This window comes from Toxotes jaculatrix, chromosome 16, assembly GCF_017976425.1.
Source record: "Toxotes jaculatrix isolate fToxJac2 chromosome 16, fToxJac2.pri, whole genome shotgun sequence".
NCBI classification, from domain to species: Eukaryota; Metazoa; Chordata; class Actinopteri; family Toxotidae; genus Toxotes; species Toxotes jaculatrix.
The window spans coordinates 8,886,084-8,908,305 of record NC_054409.1 but is presented as its reverse complement, the minus strand read 5'-3'; the positions used below and the strand labels follow the sequence as shown (position 1 = coordinate 8,908,305).

Sequence of the window (22,222 nt, the reverse complement as noted above, 5' to 3'; positions counted from 1 at the left end):
TACATCTGAAGGTGTCCTGATCAGTGATATCATCTGGTTCCTGCATGTTTATAGTGTAAACATGTATCTCTGATATACTTGAGTCAGCAACTGATGTAAAACCTTGAGGGTCATGGATTGTCACAGTTACCTGAAAGGCATCAACATGGATAACACAATGCATAAAATGAGAGGTTAATGTTGATGAAATCCCAGCAACGATCAGGCAATCACAAGAATGCAAAAAGTAGTTCCTTTATTATCTTCACTGTCATAGATTAAAATTGTAGATATACATTACTAGAGGCATCAATATAGTCTGAACTGTCCACATTTTAAATATGGTGTGGAGACATCAACTGCTGCAAATCCTCGTGCAGCTTATTGTACCATCACATACAGTAGCAGTAATAATGTCTGCAGTAGTTTAAACAAACACTTTAAGGGACTTAATGCCTCAAATAATGTTTTCTTTTAAACTGCAGTCTTACAACACAGACATCCAAGTACTTTAGTTGGTGCAGTAAGAGTCCAGTGTCAAATCAAAGGTTTTCCCTGTTGTGAAGTACTGCTTCAGAGCTGTGATACACCATGGGAAGACAATACTTAAGATCACTCAAAAAAAAAAAAAAAAAAAAAAATGTGAGGTCCAGCTTCATTTCACAAAATAGGACGGAACAAATCTGATGACGTTTTAACTCTTTTAATATAAATATGATATGACAATCATAATAATTATCTTTGAATAGGCTATCTCTTAAACCTGACTATTGTTGAATACAAAACTGAAGGAGAAAGAGGAACCAATGCACACAGATGTCAAGACACAGAGCCAATCGGGGAAAAAAAAAAAAAAAGACTAGACCTATCTGGCCAGCCAGAGCCTAAAGCACAGTGACAGTGAGTGGGATGATGCCTCACTGGACCAGGCTTTGAATCTGTGAAAACACACAGAACTTCTCAAACTTCTGGAGGCAACCGCTGAGGTGTTGCTGTCCAGTCTGAGGAGCAAGTGTGTAAAGAAAACTGTAATCATAGTTTTGTGACTGTTGAGTATGCATGGTTTAATGGAAGAGAGGAGACACGAGAAGAGACTCAAAGAATACTATGACAGTATAACAGATGAATTATTAAAAAGGTGTATACACAAAGAAAAGAACAGCAAATTTTTCTTAGAAAAATAAACACTACAATGGCACAGGACAATAAGGGGACATACTAAATAATTGTTTTTCATTTTCTACCACAGAGCAATTGGGGGAAAAAGTTATAAAAATAAGTGTCTGTATTCAGAATTTTAAGGAAATTAAACTGGTTTACCCATATTACCCCAGGGGAAGAAAAGGGCGAGAGGGCTGACCCAAAAAAAAAAAAAAAAAAAAAAAACATATCAAAGGAAAAAAATTGGCACAACATCACTTAAACAACAAGGCAGGTGTCACTCTGCCACAGACAGGCTGATGATGGGCAAGAGCGAGGCTTCCTCTGTCCACATCTAAAACAAAGTGGCAAAGTCTGGTCACCCAGTAGCGACGGACAGGGATGCTGGTTATCGGCGTTACCACAGATCACTCTCTGGATGAGGCTGTGAGGCTGCAGGTGGAACACGTGACGTCACCTACGCCAGATTTCATGTAAGCTCACCCGCAGTTAGTTTACTTTATCCTGGAATATGTAGAGGTTGTTGGTTGTCGCCACTGCGATGATGTTGTCCTGGGGATGCCAGGCAGTGTGAAGGATCTTCTTGTTGAAGTCCAAACTGTCCACGCTGATTTCATCCTTCTTGCGTTTGCCACCTGCGCACACCTTGCGGGGCTTTAAGACCTGCATGGGCTTGCTGTTTTCTCGGGATGCCTCCAGGGTTACATCCCGCCTATGGCCACGATCAAACATCCGGAAGAAGTTGTTGTATGAGCCAGTCATCACCACACTGATGGAGGGATATGGGAAAAATGTGTGAGCCTTTAACACAAGTGATCTTAGTATAAAGTCCCTAACAAAAAAGTCTTTGTTCAAGAGCTGTTATTTGAACTACCCCCTGCATGCCCTCACCTGTCATTGCCATTCCAGCAGCATTCAAACTTGTCAAAGATGCAGTCATTCTCGTAGAGCGAGCACAGCTTGCTCCTCAGGTACTCATGAACCTGAAATGATAAGAGGCAAAGACTCACTAAAATCAGATGTAATCATGTACATGGCTAATGTGTAGATTTATCAGATCATCTATAAGCTTATTACAAAGGGACAAATGTCTTTCTATACAAAATCCAGTGCACAGAAAAACCACATATCTAAGGTGCCTCTTAGTGGTCACTATGTGAAATTACAAGCTATGGTTAAAGAAAAAAAAAAAGGTGTGGTCACTCTGAAAGGAAAAAATAAATAAAATCAGTCTTTGAATTTTTTTAAAACCCTTAGTTTTAAATTAAGATTAAATGCACACTGAATTAAATTTGAAATGAGTTTAAAATGATATAATAACACCTGAAATAAATATTAGACTGATATATTTTTTAGACTGTAATCAATGATGAATCAGATGAATTTTGAGCCAAATGTTTTGTTTAGGGTCAAAGTGTTGTAATGCACATTGTAACTGTGCATCTGTATGTCAGTCTCACCTGATAGGTCTCCACTGGCCTGTTCTCCATGTTCAGGTCCCAAATCTTCACGGACAAGTAGTCTCTGGTCATCATGTAGCGTCCATTGTGACTAAACTTAACATCTGAGATTGAGGATATGATCTCAGAGAAGAAGGAGCGATTACTTGGATCTTCTGGTTCCTCAAACACTGGTCACGAGAAAGAAGGATGATACAAACATAAGTAAAAAGTCATAAAGTCAAACTGCTGTACTCTCCAAAGGTCTAGTGTGAGAGAGTGTAGCTCAAGGGACTTAGCATAATGGATCTAGTTGTTGAGGTAGAGATATGGTGATTAAAAGTGAATGACACAGGTGCTCACATTTGGAGTGCTTGTCACACAGTGCTGAAACCCTCATGTCGCACAGACGGATGGTTCCTTTGCTGCTGCTGTAGACAAAGGTGTTACACTGATGAGGATGGAACTCTGCTGCTGTGATCACCTCTGTTAGCTCCTCCATATTGGCCGGTTTAATGTCAACAATATCTGAAGAGCACAGGGTTAAGAGGAATAAACCTCTCAAGAGATTAGGACCATGATGCATCTGGTTTACATGGTACATTTTTTTCAGCACCGAAAGTGTTCCTAAGCCATGCTCTGAGAATCACTGCAATCCCCTGGAAAGGGCCTTTGCATAGGAAAAAACAAATATATGCAAAAATATAATAGACTATAATGAAGACAGAAGACATGAAAGACTTCTTATCGTGTGTGACAGTATTATGCTACCCAATGGTTTAATTAATACTGCCAATTCTGACATTGAACAACAGCATTTCTGCTGACACCTGAACATAATGTCCTGTTCAAGTGAGAGTTTCATGGATTACTCAGGTGCATGGACAAACATTTCCAAATGTATTTAAGGATACTGAAGCTGCGGTCAGTGATCTCCAGGTGCCAGAGGTTGATGCGGAGGTCATCTGCAGACAAGTAAGTCTCATTGTCACTGTTGACTGAGATAGAGTTAATATGGTAGGTGTGGGCATTGGCAAACACCCTTCGTGGACTGGCTTCCACCATGAGGTCCATGGGTATTAAAACTGGTACCTAAGACAGGAACAAAAAGGACATAATCTGAAACTGACAGCAAAAGCAGGGATGAACTTTAAGGCTCTGAAAGCTATTTGTGTAACGCAGTATTCTACGTATTCAAATAGCTGGATGAAATAGGAAGCATTAACACCCTGTCTATACAGGATGCATTTAAGCTGCTTTTTTCAGTTGCCCATCTCATCTGAGTCTGACAAACAGATCTGCTTGTACCAACACAAGTGTAAATCACAAGCTTTATGCTATGCACTGTCAGAGCTATGCACTAAGAAGGTGCATAGTTCTGACAGGAGTCCTGACATTGGCTCAAAGAGCAACTGTAGTAGCACAGATTGGGAGTTGCAGTTATCTTTGCCTTTAACAAAGAAAAGGAAAAGGAAGCCAAACTGGTAGCCCTTCCTGACTGCTAACACACCCATGTGTGATACTGTTGCATCCAAAATTGTTGTAAGATTTTGGTATTTAACCCTGAAAATTTAAGATAATCAGTAATAGCTTCTTCTAGAACTTAAACATAAAACCACGTATATCTTCATACAAAGCTATCACCTGTGAGGATGCACTTTGATAGGTAAACAGAGCAGTAAAGCCCCACCACACCTATAATACACCCACACAAGCATTTTCAGTTTTTTTTAGCGTCCTCAGGAGTTTATTAGTCATGAACAGACAGTTGGTGACTAGCTTTGTCACACCCAACAGGGCAGCAATACTTAGGCCCTGTTCAGACCTGGCACTAATACGCGTCTCAGGTGATCCAATCACAAGTGGACAGCTCTGAAGTATGTCAGTTCACACCTGGCATTAAAATGCGTCTCCACACACGTCTCGAGTAACCACTTGTGATTGGATCACACTGCCCCACTCTATATTGCACATACAACAAATCAGCCTGCAAAGACCAAATGTGTTGTTGTTTTTAATCAGAGGTAGCAATGCACTCCCTGCACTCCCCTGTGGACTATTAGTCCATGGGGAAAGTAAATGAAGAAGAAATCAAAACAACACAGACTGGAGTGTTCCAGGCAAACCAAATCACAGAAGGTGTCTCCTAATATATCTCTATGGACTTTCTGAAAGCAATTTGTATAACTTGTATTTGTTTAGGAATGAGGACGTACATCTGCTTACACAGAGGACATCAGCTGACCACACAGGCCTTCAATCTGGCCCAGAACACATTTGTGTTCACACTCATAAAAGAATGTGCCCATGTGCAGCCCAGGCCACCTCTGAATGTGGTCTGAGTGACTGGATCTCAAATGCGTCCTGAATGTACCTTGGGTGCAATCACACCAGTACTACTGTTACTGATTTAAAAGAGCAGTTTTTAAACTAAAACAATGTCACCTTGTATGTCACTGTAAGAAAATTTTATGTTGAACTTAACATAACTGCCCCCACCTTTGTTCTTATGATATTTCATAAGGTTTAGTTTCAATGTACACTCTCTACACAATTTACACTGCCACCACTGATTATGCATGAAGTGAGCTAACTAAGTATCAAATAAATATGTAAGGATATTTAAAGTTCTGTGTAAGAAACCTGGTCTGGCTGCATAATTTTTTTTAAATACCTCTCAGGTTGTGTTTGATTTGCTTACCCGCAGTGATGTGATAGTGTTGGGGTCTTTGTAGCGTCCATCCTCCTCTTTGAGATTATAGCCCTCTGGTCTCTTGTCTCGTTCACTGATTTTCCACAACTTAATTGTCTTATCTGCCAAAGGTGGAAAAAGAGAGAAAACTGCTAAGTTCACATTTTCAGAAATTTTAATTACAGTTCTTTTTCACATTTGACTGTTAAGAGTGAAAATAGATACCAGTTTCTCTGTTAGAAATGGTTTTAACTACACCTATGCAGATTTAAAGTCATCACAGTGTGTCATTAAATATCTAGTTGCAAAATGACTAACTTACCATTAGTTGACAACAGAAACTGAGCGGCATTCTTCTGAGGAAGCCAGCGAATCTTATTGATCTTCTCTTCTATTTCCAAACTCTTCAAGTAGTCAAACTCTGGCTCATGGCTCTGAAAAGTGCTGTAAACATTGTATTCGCTCCGGAACTGAGGCTGATTCTTATTCTGCCGGAAACCAAGCATCAGACAAAAAAAAATAAAAAGGGAGCTGATGTTAGACAAGGACAAGCCACTGTGATAATTTTTGGTCTATATTTGATAAGTTTCAGCTCAAAGAGACATATCGATACTTTAAATAACACTGATAGCTATTTTTACAAGGAAATATAACTGGAATGAATGGAAAAGTGTATCACTAGTTAAAATTTAAAGCTCATACTCCTGAGGTTTTTAGTTGCCGAATAATTTCCAGTGTGTGGGAAAGAAAACTCAAAAGATGACAAACAGGCAGCTGTACCTCTATTTCCTGCTGGAAAATGACTACACGCCCACCCTTGTCCCCTGTGGCCAGCAGCTCCCCTGTGTGGTTGAACTCAACTGTGGATATGATGTCCGCTGCAAAAGAAACACAAATATGACAGACTTTCAAACTTACATTTGCAACTACCTGATTTTCAAATTGGTGTGCAGAAATAGAACAACCTCTTTTCAATACTAAAACCAATGAGGAACAACTCAGTTAATCCCAACTAACCCTCTATTTAACTGTCCAGGAATCAGAGTGCACTACATGGATGAGCATGTAGGCCAGAGATGCAGACGGATGACAGAGCATGCAGAGCAGACGGAAAATGATCCATAACCTACTTTTTCTCTTTTCTCTCCCCCCTCTCTCATACAGCACTCCATACTTCCCCCAGCAGCAATATGTTGCTTTATAAAGCAAGCTCTTTCTTTCTCTCTCTCTCTCTCGTGCACACACACTTACTTACTTAACCCTTTGTAGCACAAAAGCAACAGAAACACAATGCTGCAAAAGGTTGTAGTAGGAGGTCTTTGTGAACACTGTATTCCCTGAGGCCCAATGTACGAGCTAATACTTGTGAGCTAGTAGCTAGGCTACTTGAGAGGGAATACTTAAAACCGCACCTCCTGATTACAAAACCGCAGCTTTGACCACCAAGCTAGCTAAACACAGAGCAAAAGACGCGTCGAGTTCAAAAAGTCAGTACAAAAGAATACCTCCCACAGAACAAAACAGATCTCAAATAAACAAAATAAAAAACATATTCGCTTAGATTATGACAACAGTGCTAACCACTGAGCCACACAGACATTACACGTTACAGACGAGAGGAGAAACGAGACCATAAATGACAACAAGATGCAGGAGAGACACTCACACTAGGTGAAATGAAACGAAAAACGGGACGGCATCTCCCCCAACTCAATGATAAGGGAAACACTTACACTAACCACCTTGAAATAACAGGAGAGTTTCAAACAGATTTATACTGTAGAACTACCTCAACTGTCAGTCACCTGATATGGTTTATAGGGAAACGAAGGGGAGCTTTATTACTGGAACCAGTGGCACCTTGAATTGGTCCTCCTACGTCACTGTCTTTGCGGGCGTTTTGTCTTTTAAACTTCAAAGGCAAAATATTCCCTACAATGCGAGACTGCACATAGCACACAGAACTACTGTCTAACACATTCAAGTACGATCTACTTGCAGAGAGACTCTTCTACACATAAGCAGTCTACAGTAACAAGTTCTTCCCTGTAGTGCCTTTGTTTCTGAGTACCATGGCCAGAAGAAACAATCCAAAACAAAGGGTAAGGTTTGGAGACACTGCCCCTCAAGGCCGTCAAAATGATCATGAACCACGAGCTCAAACAGCTCCCAACAATGAACTCACTTTCCAACAAAATGCCCTTCATAGGGCTCAAAAGGAAAACAACTATCTAAAATGGGAGATAAACAGCATAAGGCAGCATACAAAAAAAATTACATGGTGAAAGCGAAATGTTTTTCCACCGGCTATACAACAATAAACTGAAAATAAACAGACTGGAGCATCTTCTAGAGATCGGGGGAGGCAGTTCAGGGATGAATATACAAAGTCCTGTATTTCTCAATGATGGAGTTGGACGCCTCCCGTCTCAAGCAATCTCTTCAAGAGAGATAATGAAATCCTGAGATGCTCAAATGGGTCATGGATCATCTGAGGATCGCAGAAACTGAAATTGTCCTTCAGGAGGAAACGTGGCAGACAAAATGTAATTGTCTGGAAAAGAAGTTCATAGCAGAGATCACAGAGAGAGAAGAGAGCTGGGAGACAAAAGTACAACAGGTGGAGGAGGAGAAGAAAGAAATGCAGAAGGAGAACAAAGAACAGGAAGAAGAGAAGAAACAACTCCAAGAGGAGAACAAAACACTCAAGGAGCTCTGTGTGACAATGCAGAAGGAGAGACATTTCACAAGAAGGCAAATACAGTGGCTGGAAACACAGAGGCTGAGAAAAACAAGAAGAAATAATAAAAGAAAAAGATGGAAATTGAAGAAAAGGAGGATAAAGAGACACTGAAAAAGAAAGAAAAGATGGCGCAGGAGGACATTAAAAATAAACAAAAGGAGAAAAAGGAGATGAAAAAGGAACAGAAGAAGGAGAGGAAAAAGAAGGAAAAGAAAGAGGAGGAGGCACAAAAGAAGAAGAAGAAGAAGAAGAGGGGTTTGCTGCACAAGAAAAACAAGTGTGACAGTGAGTTGGAGAAGGCTGCTGGTTGTTCAGCTCAGGCTGGACAACTGTAGCTCCCTCCTCCTCCTCACCTCTCTATCTTGCCTCCACCCCTCAGCACCCCCCACCTCCCCTTGTCTCCCTGTCTCTACTTTCACCCTCCTTCAGTTACCCCTCTATCATTCCTCCATCTCCCTCATCCTCCGATTCTCTCCACCATCCTTCACTTACCCCTCTATCTTTCCTCATCTCCCTCATGCCCTTCCTCCCTACCCTCCTATCCCGAACCCCCCATCCCTCTCTCCGCTCTCCATTCCACCCCACCTTTCCTCTATCTCGCTCACCCGCTTCTGCTTACCAGGCATGCTAGGCTAACTGGAAACTCTAAATTGCCCCCAAACAAACAAACAAAAGAAGAAGAAAAAAAAGAAAACAACAAATTCCATTTCGATTTCTGCATGTCTCCCTGTCTGTGTAAAGGTAAACAATATAACTATAATTACATGGCATGGTCTGGTACAGTTTCAAAGTTATCCAATGTTGCTTTTTAAAGTTATGATTTAATCAAAACCACAGCCATCTTCTGACACGAAGATTTTATGGAATAAGAAATTATATTTTGCAAGAAAACCATGTGACTTTCATCACTGCAGCTTTATGATTTTTTTTATATAATAACTTACTGGCAACTACTTCACTGTAATGTAACAGGAAACAAATGTATTTTAATAAATGTGGATTAGACTGTTTTTACAGTGAAGTCTAACAATAAAGTTGTTCTTTATACTGCAAGGGTTGCTGGGGTTTTGAACTCATATTTTCATATTTGTCCCCTTCTTTATGGACCTTGAAAGTTGGTGAACTTAATCTTTAAAAAATAAATAAACAAATAAATACAACAAAAACAAGACTTACATATGTGTTAAATTCATGAATGTCACATGAGATTAGGCTATACCAAGGTGGGCCAGCAGAGATACAACAATCAGGAACCTGACAAGATATGAACTTCAAAGAATACAATCGTTCTGGTTAACAATTTCCTCAATCAATAGAACACAACTTTATTAATGTACAGTGGCTTTTTCCATGCAGGAATGCCAAAAATTCTCAACTTTGTAACTGTGGGATTTGCTGCTTTGCTCTGTTTAATGTCATGCCAAGCTAAATGTTTGGGTTTTGGGTTGTTGTTCAACAAAACAAGACATGTTACATCATCACCTTGGACTATGAGACTATGATGGGCACTGAATTATTTAATTAACAACTAAATTACAGTATCAGGTTATTCAATGTTTCAAAGCAGGCAGAAATTGAGAAGCAGTTTCCTAAATATACAAATAATACATTAGTAAATACATCCCACCATTAGTTAATGGTAATCTAAGTCAGTATCCATAGGTGGATGCTGCATAAATCGTGAACAGTGAGAGTAAAAATAGAGGGCAGGGATAATGAGCTATTTTCTTGTCACTCCACTGTAGGAATGTGTTACAGGGCTAAAACATACCAGACTGCCGCAGAACATCATGAACTGTTATAACACTGTTGCTTTAAAGTAAAGCATGTTGCTATTCTTTAGATTCTGCCTACATGGCCCTCCTTAGCATGCTGGTAACACAAGGAGTGCCATGATCCAACAGGAACTTGCCTCACTTATTTGGGAATAGAACATTTAAAACTACAGTATGTAACATTTTTACAAATGCAATTTGGATTGCTGGTTCAGTGAATGAAACACAGTCAAGAGACACCATACAGTTTTATGGTCCATCGACTATGAGGAAAACATTTTGCATCTTTTGTGGTGGAGCCATCCAACAAAATTTTGACAGAAAGACCAACTGCAGCACTATACCCAAAGAACAGAGGTTCCTCATTCACTCCAATGGGACAGAGGGGTTGCTACCATCGAGGGTTGTCCAGTAAAAAAGACTGCATCTGACTCAAATTTTGATGTAATGAAAATGTCAACACGCTGAACTGGGCCGTCAAATTTGTGTACACACATTCAAATTAAAATACCTTGAGCCATGAATGGTGAAGGATTGTGTTCACTCTACTGTTTAGCATGCAATCGTCAAGACAGAGGGGGAAATTACTGCTGTCGTCATAACATTCCAGAAATCGTGTCTAATAGGACTATAAACCACGGTGCATAAGCTTTAACACTCATGGATATAGCATTCTCCTCCACTACCCTCTTGGCCTTCTGAAGGCTCTTTTTCCAAATTTCTCTATCACTGGAATACCTGCACCACACCTTGAGCAGCTGAGAAGAGAGTCCATGCTGTAGGCACAGCATAAGAAATGCCTCTCGTCTGTAGCTCTTCAACTAACCAACTCAATGTGGCTGGCACTATTCCTCTCTGAAATACTAAAAACCAAATCATGTTTTGCTGTTAGATTTAAAATTGATCTCTAAAATGACTTAGCAGTCAGTCAATAAAGTCACTGACAACAAGGCTACACTTCCTGTGCCAAGAAGAGCCTTCCTGTGGTGTGCCAGTGGAAAGCTTTTAATTATGGAGCAGCAACAGCAGGAAGTGATTGGCTTGTATTAGAACTACTTTAACAGAGGAGTTACACCTAAAATGCAGCCAAGGACACAGCAAAGTGGCTGCTGTCAGATAAAAGTAAGAACCATAAAGACTTATGTCATACAGGAGCTGCAAAATGTCTGAAAGACTCACATAGTGACCCTTGTCAAAACGGCTCTTGCTCTCTAGTCATCTACATGACGACCACACAGAGAGCCAGTCAATTTAGTGCAATGAGCAAGCTTGTTTAAGGAAGGAGTGAGTTACAGATAGGGTTAATATTATTAATAATTATAAAATTGTCCATCTGCAGGAAGTGCAGAGTTTAAATGCAAAGCATCACAGCTAGTCACACTGCAAGCCAGCTAATTGCTATATCTTGCCAGAGGAAAAAGGAAAAATGAAGAAGACGTTGAACTGCTACCTGTTCCCTCACTGCAAGCTCCTGTTTATTGCCTATAACATTTTTCCTCATTTTCCCACCCCTGCTTTACATTTATAAATACTCCACTTTTGGCAGAGCTCATACCCTCAGCTACGTCGTCATCAATGGCTCCTTTCACCTGAGAGAAGCACCACTGCATGTCACCTCCAGGTCCTGCAGAGATAAAAAGCAAAACACCGAAGTGAAATTCCAGATGTTTACAACATATACTTTCATTTGAAGCTTTCCAGTGTTACTCAGCTCTTAACTGTATTGCACCCAGCATCAACTATGATGTACAAGTGGCAGATAAACAAAGATAGACAAGTTTCAAATTTTTGTTTAATAATGAAACAAAGTGCCTCAGCAACAACTGAGGTGGTATGTCAAAACATTTCTACTGATCATGCGTTTGGACTTCCCTTACATGTACATGCAGGCAGTTCAAAAGAAGCACCACATTAAAGAAAGATTTTATTCCAACACATTATCACTCTCAGGCAGCGAGAGCTAAACTAGATGATGTTGGAACTACAGACAGATGCCAAACCTGTTGCGAAAATTTGTGTGGTCACACATGTGCACATATCCTCTCGCAACTTCTGCAAGTCTAGTCTCTAAACAAAAACGAAATTGATCTCACATAAGACCTTTCAAACTCTCCTAAACCTGAAATCAAGCTTTAGATTTCTGTGAGCTGTTTCACATGATACCTGCAAGGCAAAGTTAAATCAGTACATTTAGTAGCCAAAAACATACAGGCCATTTGGACGTTAAAGGTCTTTACCATTCAGTGAGTGAATGGTAAAGACCATTGTGTACAATGGTTAAATGCATCCAACAAATTAATCCTGTACAGCAATTTCACATTTTTCTAAAATCAGATTTGAGTTGATTGCAAATTGTGTTCATAAATAATGATTCAAGGTCTTAGCAATAATAAGTAAATTCAGTCTTGAAGCATCCTTCTTTTTAGGCCAAGGCAACTGCCATACAAGTAGCAGATGTTCTCACAACAGGTTCCTATGTTAAACATCAATAAGAGAAAACAACATGCCTTGATTGGTAATGACTTCCATCACCTGCCTCAACAGGTTCTCCCTCAACATATCTCCCTGTGCAAGGAAGCTCTTTGAATTCCACATATTTTTTTTTGAACACAATCATTTCTGTTATTACACAACTGAAACTGCTCTGATTTGTCAATAACAATGTCTGCACCTAGTGGAACAGCTCTGCAGAACAATCAAGGACATTTATGAGTCACCGTGGCTTCAACATACACGTATTCTAAAATGAATCATGATTTAAAACAAAAATGCCAGGACAGGATTGGTACTGGTCAGGACAAAACGTAGCACTCTCATGGATTGCCAGCATCCGCTGCAGAAAAAAAGGCATGAGACAAACAGGTGTCTTCATGTGCAAATCACCTCACCAGTCAGTTTCAACAAGAAGATAATGTGCGATGCCTGAACATCAGTGTCATTTCCCCGCCCAAATGGCTGGAACGCATGTACTAAATATATTACTACTGACCTATTTTTTGCTGTATGATTAAGCAGCCATCAATCTCAATCGGCAACTAGGGACTAGTCGTACATACATACATTTTAATAACTATAATTTTATACATTCGCCGCTCACGTATCAGCAGATGAATGAAATGTGAAATGCTGCGATAGGCTAAACAAATCTCCCACTATTTGGGGCTTATTTGAGGGGAGAATTCACCCACACCTAGCCATATTTATGTCTCCGACACTAAATATCTCTCTCCTCAGTCCTTTAAGTCATCGCACATCATTTTTAACAGCTTGATAAGCCTGTAGCAGGCCCGGAGTGCTAGCCTGCATGTGGGCAATGTCAAAGTTTGAGCTAACATTAGCTCGCCTTGCTTGTCAAGACAGTCTTGGCATGTTTGGAAAATATGTGCACCGGGTGGGAAACCGTCAGTTTTACCTCTATCTATTTGTTTTATTTTCCGATATTAACAGCAGACCAGGTACTTCATATTTGCGCTTTGTAAGACCCGTGCACAAGTCTGAGAATCATTCGTCACGGCTACGAGAAGTTAGCGTTGGTGCCCAGGGATAGCCTGTTTAGCTAACGCGGTATGTAAGAGTTAGCTTGCAAGACCGGTCCCGGGCCGGTGATAATGGTAAACAGCTATCGTTTGCTAGCAGCAGATGTCTTGCTAGCCTTAGTCGGCAAAGACAGGCCAGATGGGCGACAACACTTCAGTTTGCTGTGTAGCTAACATTAGCACTAGCTAAGTTTTGTTAGCTAGCTACCGTTAGCTAAACTGACACCAACGGCAGCTAATGTTACCGAAACCTTGCAGCGGTCAGGGCAGAACGCTTGTCAGGGACACAGTTGCATTGTGGTATCGCCGGCCTGTTGGTGGTGTTTATGTGTGTAATGGTTAAAATGAATTACCTGCCATGATGAGACAGACAGTGGGGCTTGCCTCAGTCAGTCACGATCCTGCTTCCCACTCCCACGCGCTGGTTCGTGGGATCTGAACTTTTTCTTCCGCTGAATCTCCGCCGTTGAGTCTGCGCGAACCTGGATGGCAGACGCTCAATTAAGCCCAACACCGGTTATTTTATGACTCCCCTCCTTTGCTTTCCCGCTCCTCTCTCTGTTGTTTCTCTCTGTGTGTCACTCACTCTCACCCTCTGTCTCTCTTGCCGCCGGCTACTTCGCATCCCACAAGTCACTTCGTCCCCACCCCTCCACAGCCTCTCTGCACGTGAACCAAATAGGTTTTATAATGCGCGCGCACACAGAATGGCGGATACACAGCCGCGCGCGTGCACGTCGATGGACAGCTAGCCGGTGATGGAGAAAGTATCATTTTCCTACTCAAGCAGCAATGCTGTTACTTTGTTCAGACTTTAGCATAAATATGTCTCGTGTCAAAAAAAAAACACTCAACAAAAAGTACAGTTTAGCTCTTCCTCAGGTATGTACACCTCTGTACATACCTGAGTAATTATCTATACAGTTATCCACACACCTAGTTTTCTCTGCAGGGCCATGCACTCTTGCACTGCCATAGATCCTGTACATGCAGTAACAATCTGTCAAAGAGCTACCGAGAACCAGACACAAATTCCTTGTAGCCTATGTGTCACCATTCTTGGTCAGTAAAGTTTATTTTAATTATTTCCTCATGAGGGGAAAGAGCACAATACTAATAGAGAATGTTCTCGACCAACTGAAGAATTCTTGACTTTCCAGAAGTAGTTGAAAAGTCAGCTACTGAATGCAGAAAACCAGGAAAGAAAAGAGAGTCAGCAAAATGAGTGTGTGCAGTCAGTTACTTTTCATTCCTGACACACAAACATAAACCAAGTCACCATCATCATCATCATCATCATCATCTGTTGCACCACTAACCTCTTCTACTTTACACCTTTTGAAAAGACACTTAAAATAAAAACCTATAGCTGTAAATGGTATGATCTGTACGATTTCACAAGGACTGAAATATTTCAGGTTTCTTGAGAAAGCTCCAGTATAATGATTTTGGCCTCTTTGTGTTTGAGCTGGTGAGCTGACAGAAAAGCTAGAGGAAGAACAGGTGAAATTACATATTGCAAGAGAAGAGACACTGATGGACTTCTGCTTATCGCAAGGACCCAGTTAGTACTTTCTTGATTAGTGAACTAAAATCTGACAATAGTTACAACACATGATGTGGGCATTATTGTGCATACACCACCATGTAAAATAAAACCTAGTCACATCCTGAATATTTATTTTACATGCATGACAATTAAATTACACAATTTAAATCTGGCCTTTATTGTCTGTCAAAATTTCAAAAGAATACATTTCTCACAATGTATCACCTGTAAAGGAACCACAGTCTGTCGGCGGACTCTGCAGAGGACTGAAGAGCTTGTGAGACTCCTTAGCACCACAAACACAGAGGCATTCAGATGTGTGAGTGATAGTTTCACCACCCACATGGACAATTCAGATCCTTTATCTCTTTCAGAGGAAGTATGCCCAGTGGAGAAAAAAAAGAAATTCAGCATTCCTAAGCAGTGGCTTGCCAAGAAATGCAGGAACGTGAGGAATACCATCAACTGGCAAGCCCACAAGAAAAAAGAGACTGAGAAGAATATTTCTTTGCCAGAGGCTTGTTCAGTTGGAGTAGAACTATCAAAACTGCCAGCTACAATATCTTATTAGATGCAGCAAAGCTGTCAGTCCACTCCCAGGCGCTGCTTTCTGACCCACTTCATCCCTCAATGATTTCAAACTCTTCAGCTGACATCCCCAAAGACAAGGTTCCCCTCAATCTTCCTCAAGCATCCAGCAGCAGTAGTGCACCCCTCTGCTGGCCCAGCACCTGCCCAGACAGCACAGTCTCACAGAGACAGACGGCACAAAAAAACTCTTAGCAAAGAAATACAGTGAACTCAGAGGAGGGGAGTGGACAGCCCCTCTGAAAGCCTCAGATTTGCAATTACCAGCTGGCAGATGGAGTTTCATATAGCTCCATTTCTAAGTGTAATCTGCAGACCTCACTGTCAACTGCTTTCACTGGAACTGTGTCTGTGGGAGCTTCTAATGACTGTTGTGGGGGCACTACTTCAACACAATGCTTTGAGCTAAAGTTTAATGCAATCATGCTGATGACTGTGGTAACATGCTGATGTTTTGCAGGTGTCATTTTTAGCATGCCAATTAGCGTGATACTTAATGAAGTCTAACTTTAGTCCAAGTCTCAAATGTTCAGCTCTGTCTATTGTGCTGGGATTTATATGAGGCTGAAGACAGCCTGTGTCACTGTCTGAGACAGCAAGGCACAAAAACAAGACTTTCTTCTTGGGATTTTTCCATCCATGACCGGAGCCCTACAATGTGTGCTAAAAGACCTTCTCCTAATTTTAGAACATGGTAGACAATACAACAGAGAGAGTAATTCAGTATACAGTCTGTTTACAGCAACATGTGATTTCCAGAAAGCTGTCGTCAACATCTTGTTCCTGAGGGGAGCAAAGCTATTTCCCTACTGTTCAAATGCAACATGTTGTTACCATGGACCACAATTGTCAGCAAAAACATTGAGTAAGAAATCACTCTACTTTCTCTACAACTTGTCATTGTCATAGCTTATACTAATCACAGTTAAGTGTAAATAAATGCCATAAAGCAGAGGTCTTCAACAGGGGGTCTGTGACACACAGTGACACACAGAAGCTCTCTCAAGCTGGGCACCGGTTCACTCACTGCACGGGACTAGACCTGTCCCTCCAAGCCTCCTGCACAATAAGAGGAGGACCCGCCCCTTTCGCTGCTGTGTCAATCATTTGGCACAGTTCAATTGGCCTAGAGCGTGTTCAGTCCCGCAGCTAAGTAAGATCCCAGACACAAGGATGCATGCTGCAATATTATTTGAGAAGGAGATATCTATGTTTATAAATGACAGCGACATGGCCACCCTACTCACTGTACCTTGCACATGTTTAAAATAAAAACATTAATATATGAACCTGTGTGTTGTTTGAATAGCTTAGTACTGATTGCACAATAACAAGGCATGTTTATACATGGCACTAGGCTCAGTTTAATATAAAACATATAAAGGGTAGGGGGTCCCTGCTCCTTCTCTCCATCAGTTTCGAGTCCTTGGCCTGAAACGTTGAAGACCCCTGCCATAGAGGATAAGGGGGAAAGGAGACAAACACATTCTCTGACTGACAACTTATTTCTAATTGTTTACATCACTCAAATCAAATTCCCTTTAAGGCAAAAACATAATAAGGTGACCTTCTTAACACTGTCTTTCTTGCTCAGTCAACTGCATCACATTAGTCTGAGCATGTCTGATAAGGATGAATAAAAATAATCCTGCTTTTTGGTGCTTTGTCCACTAGAGGGCCATCACGATTCTCTCACCAAGACAAGAAAATCTGAAGTAAGAACCCACCAGGTTACTATTAGGGGTCTATAATAGCGCTCTTATTATCCAGCTTCAGACAAGACATAAACATTTCTTTTAATACTACACCTCCAGTGCTGAGTTCCCTAATCACTCTAAGATGGCAGATACCCAAAAAAGACAAATCTTTGTTTTTAGGTGGCAGCAAACATAAAAAGTATGACAATAAAAATAATAATGTAACTTGATCTAACAAAGTCAATACATGCTTAACTGTGTTTATTCCTCTATAACATACTTTTTTTTTTACATGGTATATCAAGTGTGGAATTTTAACAAATTGGGACACAGATTACAAATTTAATTCGGTACTTTTAATACAGGTCATTAATACGCCTGTATCTGTACTGAGTCAGTGTTGTGCATGACATGCAGGCACCAAGCACAATCTGCATAGGCATAAACTGTGGGTTTGGCTTGATACCACCTAAAGGTACACCAGAACCAGACAGGGGCAGTGTTCTTCAAGGTGCGCACTGTGTTGTTGTGTAGACTGGGACGTGGCTGAGATTAATTTTATAACCTTTGCAAGTACAAAGCAGCTTTGCATTCAATTTTTTTTGAGAGGGTTTGATTCAACTTTTGAGAGAATAATTTGTGGTGTTTGATCAATGTAATGCTCACATTAAACAACATGAACGCTTTGGGAACAATTCCAAAACACACCGCAACCTATGGCCTTATATTACAGACAGACAGACAGACAGACAGACAGATAGATAGATAGATAGATCGATAGATAGATAGATAGATAGATAGATAGATGTGTGCGTGTGCGCGCCCACGTGCCTGCCGCCCCTCTGCAGGCGGTGCAGCAGGGCCGACCAGGGGAGTGTCATAACGGGGAGTGTCCTGGGCCGAAAGCATAAACAGCGGCTCTGCCCTCCGCTGCACCGCCGTCTCGACGCCTCTCTGCTCCCGCTGCAGCTAGAAGCGCTCACCGCGGCTCCGTCAGGTCCACATCCGTCCGCCCGTCCCTTCCTGATCACAACCTACGCATCCAGGTATGTTATAAAAACACCCACTGTCTTCTATGCAACAGCACAGCCTGTAACACAGATTGCGTAATTTGATGCCTCAATTAGGGCTACAGCGTAATGAACCGTTACTTTCCATGCGCATTTGAACGGTCTGGTATGCTGGGAAAAATAGAAGGCTGCCTACAAAGTGGAGCATTTGGCGTCTTTCTGTACAATGTCTAACTTGAGCACAAGTTTTTTTTTTTTGTCCGGCTCATTCAGAGAAGTGGAAACCAATCTTTTATTGTCTAAAGTGCAACGGAGTTGCTGCCATATATGGACAGGCGATGGAAACTCTGGATGAAGAAAACCCAGTGGTTCCACCTTAACTGGCACAGAATTGGTCACATTCTTCCTTAACTAGTGAAGCTGAGCTCAGGCTGCCATGATCTGATACAAACCCAAAATTAAATAAATCTTATCAGCGTGTGTTTTGCTGCGTTATAGAAAAATAAAGTAAAATAATAATAATAATAATAATAATAATGATAATAAAGTAAATACATTCAGACAGATGAAACTGCAGAATATCTCCCCAGCAGCTGTGTATGCCATGTATTTAGAGGCAGCTGTGGTTTCCATAGAAACACACAAGCAAATAGTGAAACTCCTCAGTGAGGAACTTAGTTACAGCGTCCTGTGTGTTGAGGTTTGTCACAGCAACCATGAGATGTGTGCATCATGGCTGTGGTGTGTATGTGTTTATGTATAAGAAAGCCATTTATGTATCTGTTAGCCATTCAGAAAGCTCTGTGCCAGATCCACACTCAGCTGTCAGAGGGACAGAGATTATGGGATGCCTGAATCCAGCGACTCACCCACTTCAGATTTAGATATAAACCTCAAAGAACTGCATGTATGCTCTCTGTGCGCACGGAGGACAGGACAGCTGAGGTGGTGTGGAGACATTATGTTCAACACATTTCTGGTGTCATTTAGCATTCTGATTTACTTTTAGGTGTCTCTGGTCTCTGTCTCTCTTCCTCAAAATGTCTTTTCTGGGCTCCAAAACTGTTGAAGAACACAAACACAGCATCTTTCCAGTCACCAAAAAGTTTCTGAGGTGCCGTACTGAAGCCTGCGTGTGAGCCAGAAAATCTAAATTTGAGAGGTTGTCCTCACATGAAAAATGACATTATGTCTTTTGTTATTTGGACATAAACATGGGTTATGTTTACGTTTCCTGCCAAGCAACCTATTGTGGTTATGCAGTCATGCAATGATTGTCCTCTTAGCCTTCTCTGAGCAGCAACAGCGTAGGTGGAAAGACAGTTATATGGCTGTAAAACGCATTAGGGAGGAGGTTGGGTGGATGGTTTGGCTTACAATGCAGTAAACACTGATTTGGTGATGTGCAAGTCAGAGGATGTCTAGGTTCCAACTGGGCTTGGGCTGTCTAATTTAACTATAACCATTGTTTCAGCATTTAAATAGTAATCACTATTTCAGTGTGAAACAGGAACTGACTACACTCTGACCTACAGCAATTGAAACGCTGTTAGTTATTCGTAACTTTGACATTAGCTTAATTTTAATCGAAAGCATCACATGTCTTGTGGCCTGCAAATTAACTATTCATGGTAGAGATGGCAGTTTAGTTTGTGAGTCATTTTTATAACAGTATTATGGGTCGATGCCGGGTGGGGCACTGATAAAACCCCTGGTTTATCATCTAGCTTGAGCTGAACTTTAGTGAAGCTGACAAGAGAGCACGCTGACGGGTTGAGGAGCATGTAAATCAAGCAAATGTGCGCTCAGACTTACACCATTTAAAGCCTTAATGTCTTCTACATGAGACAGTAACTTTCAAAATTCACGTTAGAGGAAGTAAAGCTGGCAATGCATACATTGTTGTATTTAATGTACTTCAAGAAAAAAGCTGGGGGTTTCCCCGTTGACTTTAATATAGTCGATGTTTTTCCAGTTGAGGCCAGGCCACAGCTCTCACTCAAAATGGACATCATGTCATCTTCTAGCTGCTTTTTCATTTAGGGCAGGGCAGTGGTTTACAAACTCGGCATCACCATGTTTTTTGTTACACATTGTGTGTGATATTGATATACATCCTTATCTGCTCATACAAAAGTTAAATAACATGTTAAATGCATACATCTATATTTATAATGCTGAATTGCACAGTGTCAATCAAACAAGATGCCAATTTGTAAGAAGTATGACCCCACCCATGGCTGCTTCCTAGAAGTGTTTTCAGGTGGATTGATCCTGGAATAGCCCTCTCATAGCCTTTAATAACCATCCATATATCAGGGCGGTTATTTACAATGTCATAAAAACACATTTTGGTTGTGTTTGTTTTTACACTGTGTAAACTGGTGAAAGGGAAGCAGAGCGGTTTAGCAGCCATTAAAGAGCGTAGAGCCTGTGCAAGTCTGTGAGTGTCATCTGATGTTTCCCAAGCCAGCTGAACAGGCCTCGAGAGGCTGAGAGTGGCATGCATGGAGAAAATGAATCATCAAGAAGCCCCTTCCCTTATGGAAGAATCTTTTTTTTTTTTTTTTTGGGAGAAACTCAGGGCAGGCGTGCTGTTAGAACCCAGAAATCCAGATTTCACAGATAGAACTATTTCGTGTTTGTTTTTGAAGTGGGGGACACAGCAGACAAATCACAAGGGCTTAAAATATTTCTTGTCATATGAATCCACTTTTGTTATCTGCACCGTGGATCAAGGAGTGGGCTTTCACTCAGGCCTGAAGCAAAAAGGCAGACACAAAGGAGAGGCTGGTACAAGTGGGGGAGGGGACTAAATAACTGTGGTTGGAATGACAGACTTGCTCCATGTTTGTTTGGAGGTGGGGTGGCACAGAGGGCCCGAAGATTAGGGTGTAGAAACTCCAGCTCCAGCTCTACAGAAATGTGGGGTGGCCTGCACACACCATCTGTTTTTACCAGCATGCCTGTAAAGACAGTCACTAACCGACCGTCACGTGACCTGTTCTATTTAAGCTTGTAGCTGTGTGTGCGCTGAGTCAAACTGCTGTTCCTTGAGTCACTTTATCTGACCTGGAGCAGCCAGAAACATGAAATGGTTAATCTTTGAGTCAGCTGCTGCCCCTCATTCAAAAAAAAAAGTTTCACAAAGAATATTCTAAAAAATGTAAACGCTTTGTGTCCCTGTTAGATTTTTTTTGCTATTATCCAGCTTTTGTCAGAGTTTTTGTCACATTTTTTAATACTGGCTTTGATTTTTCAAAGCGTGAGGTGATTCAGATGTTTGCTTTATTAAGTCACAGACAGTTTCTAACTCTGGGATGAAACAGCTTTGATGTGCAGAGACAGACAGAGGGGGAAGATCACAGTCAAAGGCAGTCATATTTATTTAGTGCCACAGAGACTTAGATCTTTAGAATATGAAGTTGCACAAAAGTGATATTTTCCTTGAGTGAAGTTTTTCAGAGTAAAGGTATGTGGCTGCTAGTAAATGAAAAGTATGTTTTCTTGATCGAGTCAAGTTTTTTATTTAAAGAAATGACGGCTCTGTTTTCAGACTTTGAGAAAGCTGCATGTGCAGTATGTTTCTGAACATTTATCATGGGGACTGGGTGAGATATATGGGGACTTTTGTTATGAAATTCACACTACATAGAAGCAAAGATGCAAAACTTTACTTCAAAAGGCTAAGAAGTGAAAACTTCTTTCGTTTCTTTACTGTACATCTGTTTTCTGTTAATGAGAATCCTCTTGCTCAGATATCTGTATATTTGTTGGGTGTGTCGGATGACATTAATGAGTGGTTGTAGCATTTCAAGCAGAAGTTACTAATTTATTACCAAGTGCTTGGGAGCATAAAGTTATTGTTTTCAGTCACCACTGTTGTTTTAGATGGTTCCCTAGATATTTAGGAAGCAATAGTCTGGAGGATGTGGTAGCTACCTTATTTAGATGCATTTTAAATACCATACCATTTGTGGTATAGATTTGTCAGCAAATGTTATTATGGGACACTAGCTGGGGTCACTAACATAACTAAACTCATTATTTTCA

At 40.9% G+C, this 22,222-nt stretch overlaps 2 protein-coding genes across 3 annotated transcripts in view; one reads left to right on the top strand and one right to left on the bottom strand.

Annotated features, from left to right (window-relative positions):
• Positions 1-220: 220 nt before the first annotated feature.
• ppp2r2ab (protein phosphatase 2, regulatory subunit B, alpha b) lies at positions 221-13,952 on the bottom strand. Its single transcript, XM_041059308.1, has 10 exons — positions 13,679-13,952; positions 11,345-11,413; positions 6,052-6,149; positions 5,594-5,759; positions 5,281-5,393; positions 3,494-3,671; positions 2,943-3,107; positions 2,601-2,770; positions 2,032-2,123; positions 221-1,909 (listed from the first exon to the last, which is right to left on the bottom strand). Exons 1-10 carry the CDS (start codon positions 13,683-13,685, stop codon positions 1,630-1,632), a joined length of 1,338 nt encoding a protein of 445 aa, XP_040915242.1. The 5' UTR covers positions 13,686-13,952; the 3' UTR covers positions 221-1,629.
• Positions 13,953-18,051: 4,099 nt separating this feature from the next.
• gsna (gelsolin a) overlaps positions 18,052-22,222 on the top strand; it is an 18,076-nt gene continuing 13,905 nt past the window's right edge. For both annotated transcript variants that reach the window (XM_041059346.1, XM_041059344.1), the window contains exon 1: positions 18,052-18,205. The gene's annotated coding sequence lies outside the window, so the exon portion shown is untranslated. The remainder of the gene's footprint in view (positions 18,206-22,222) is intronic.

Bases quoted from the DNA above. Each gene is read 5' to 3' on its own strand.
- ppp2r2ab (XM_041059308.1), bottom strand. The intron at 6,150-11,344 runs GTATGAGCTCTG...TTTCTTTTGCAG, and splicing joins TGATGACGACGTAGCTGAGG to CGGACATCATATCCACAGTT. The intron at 2,124-2,600 runs GTGAGACTGACA...TTATCATTTCAG, and splicing joins GGCCAGTGGAGACCTATCAG to GTTCATGAGTACCTGAGGAG.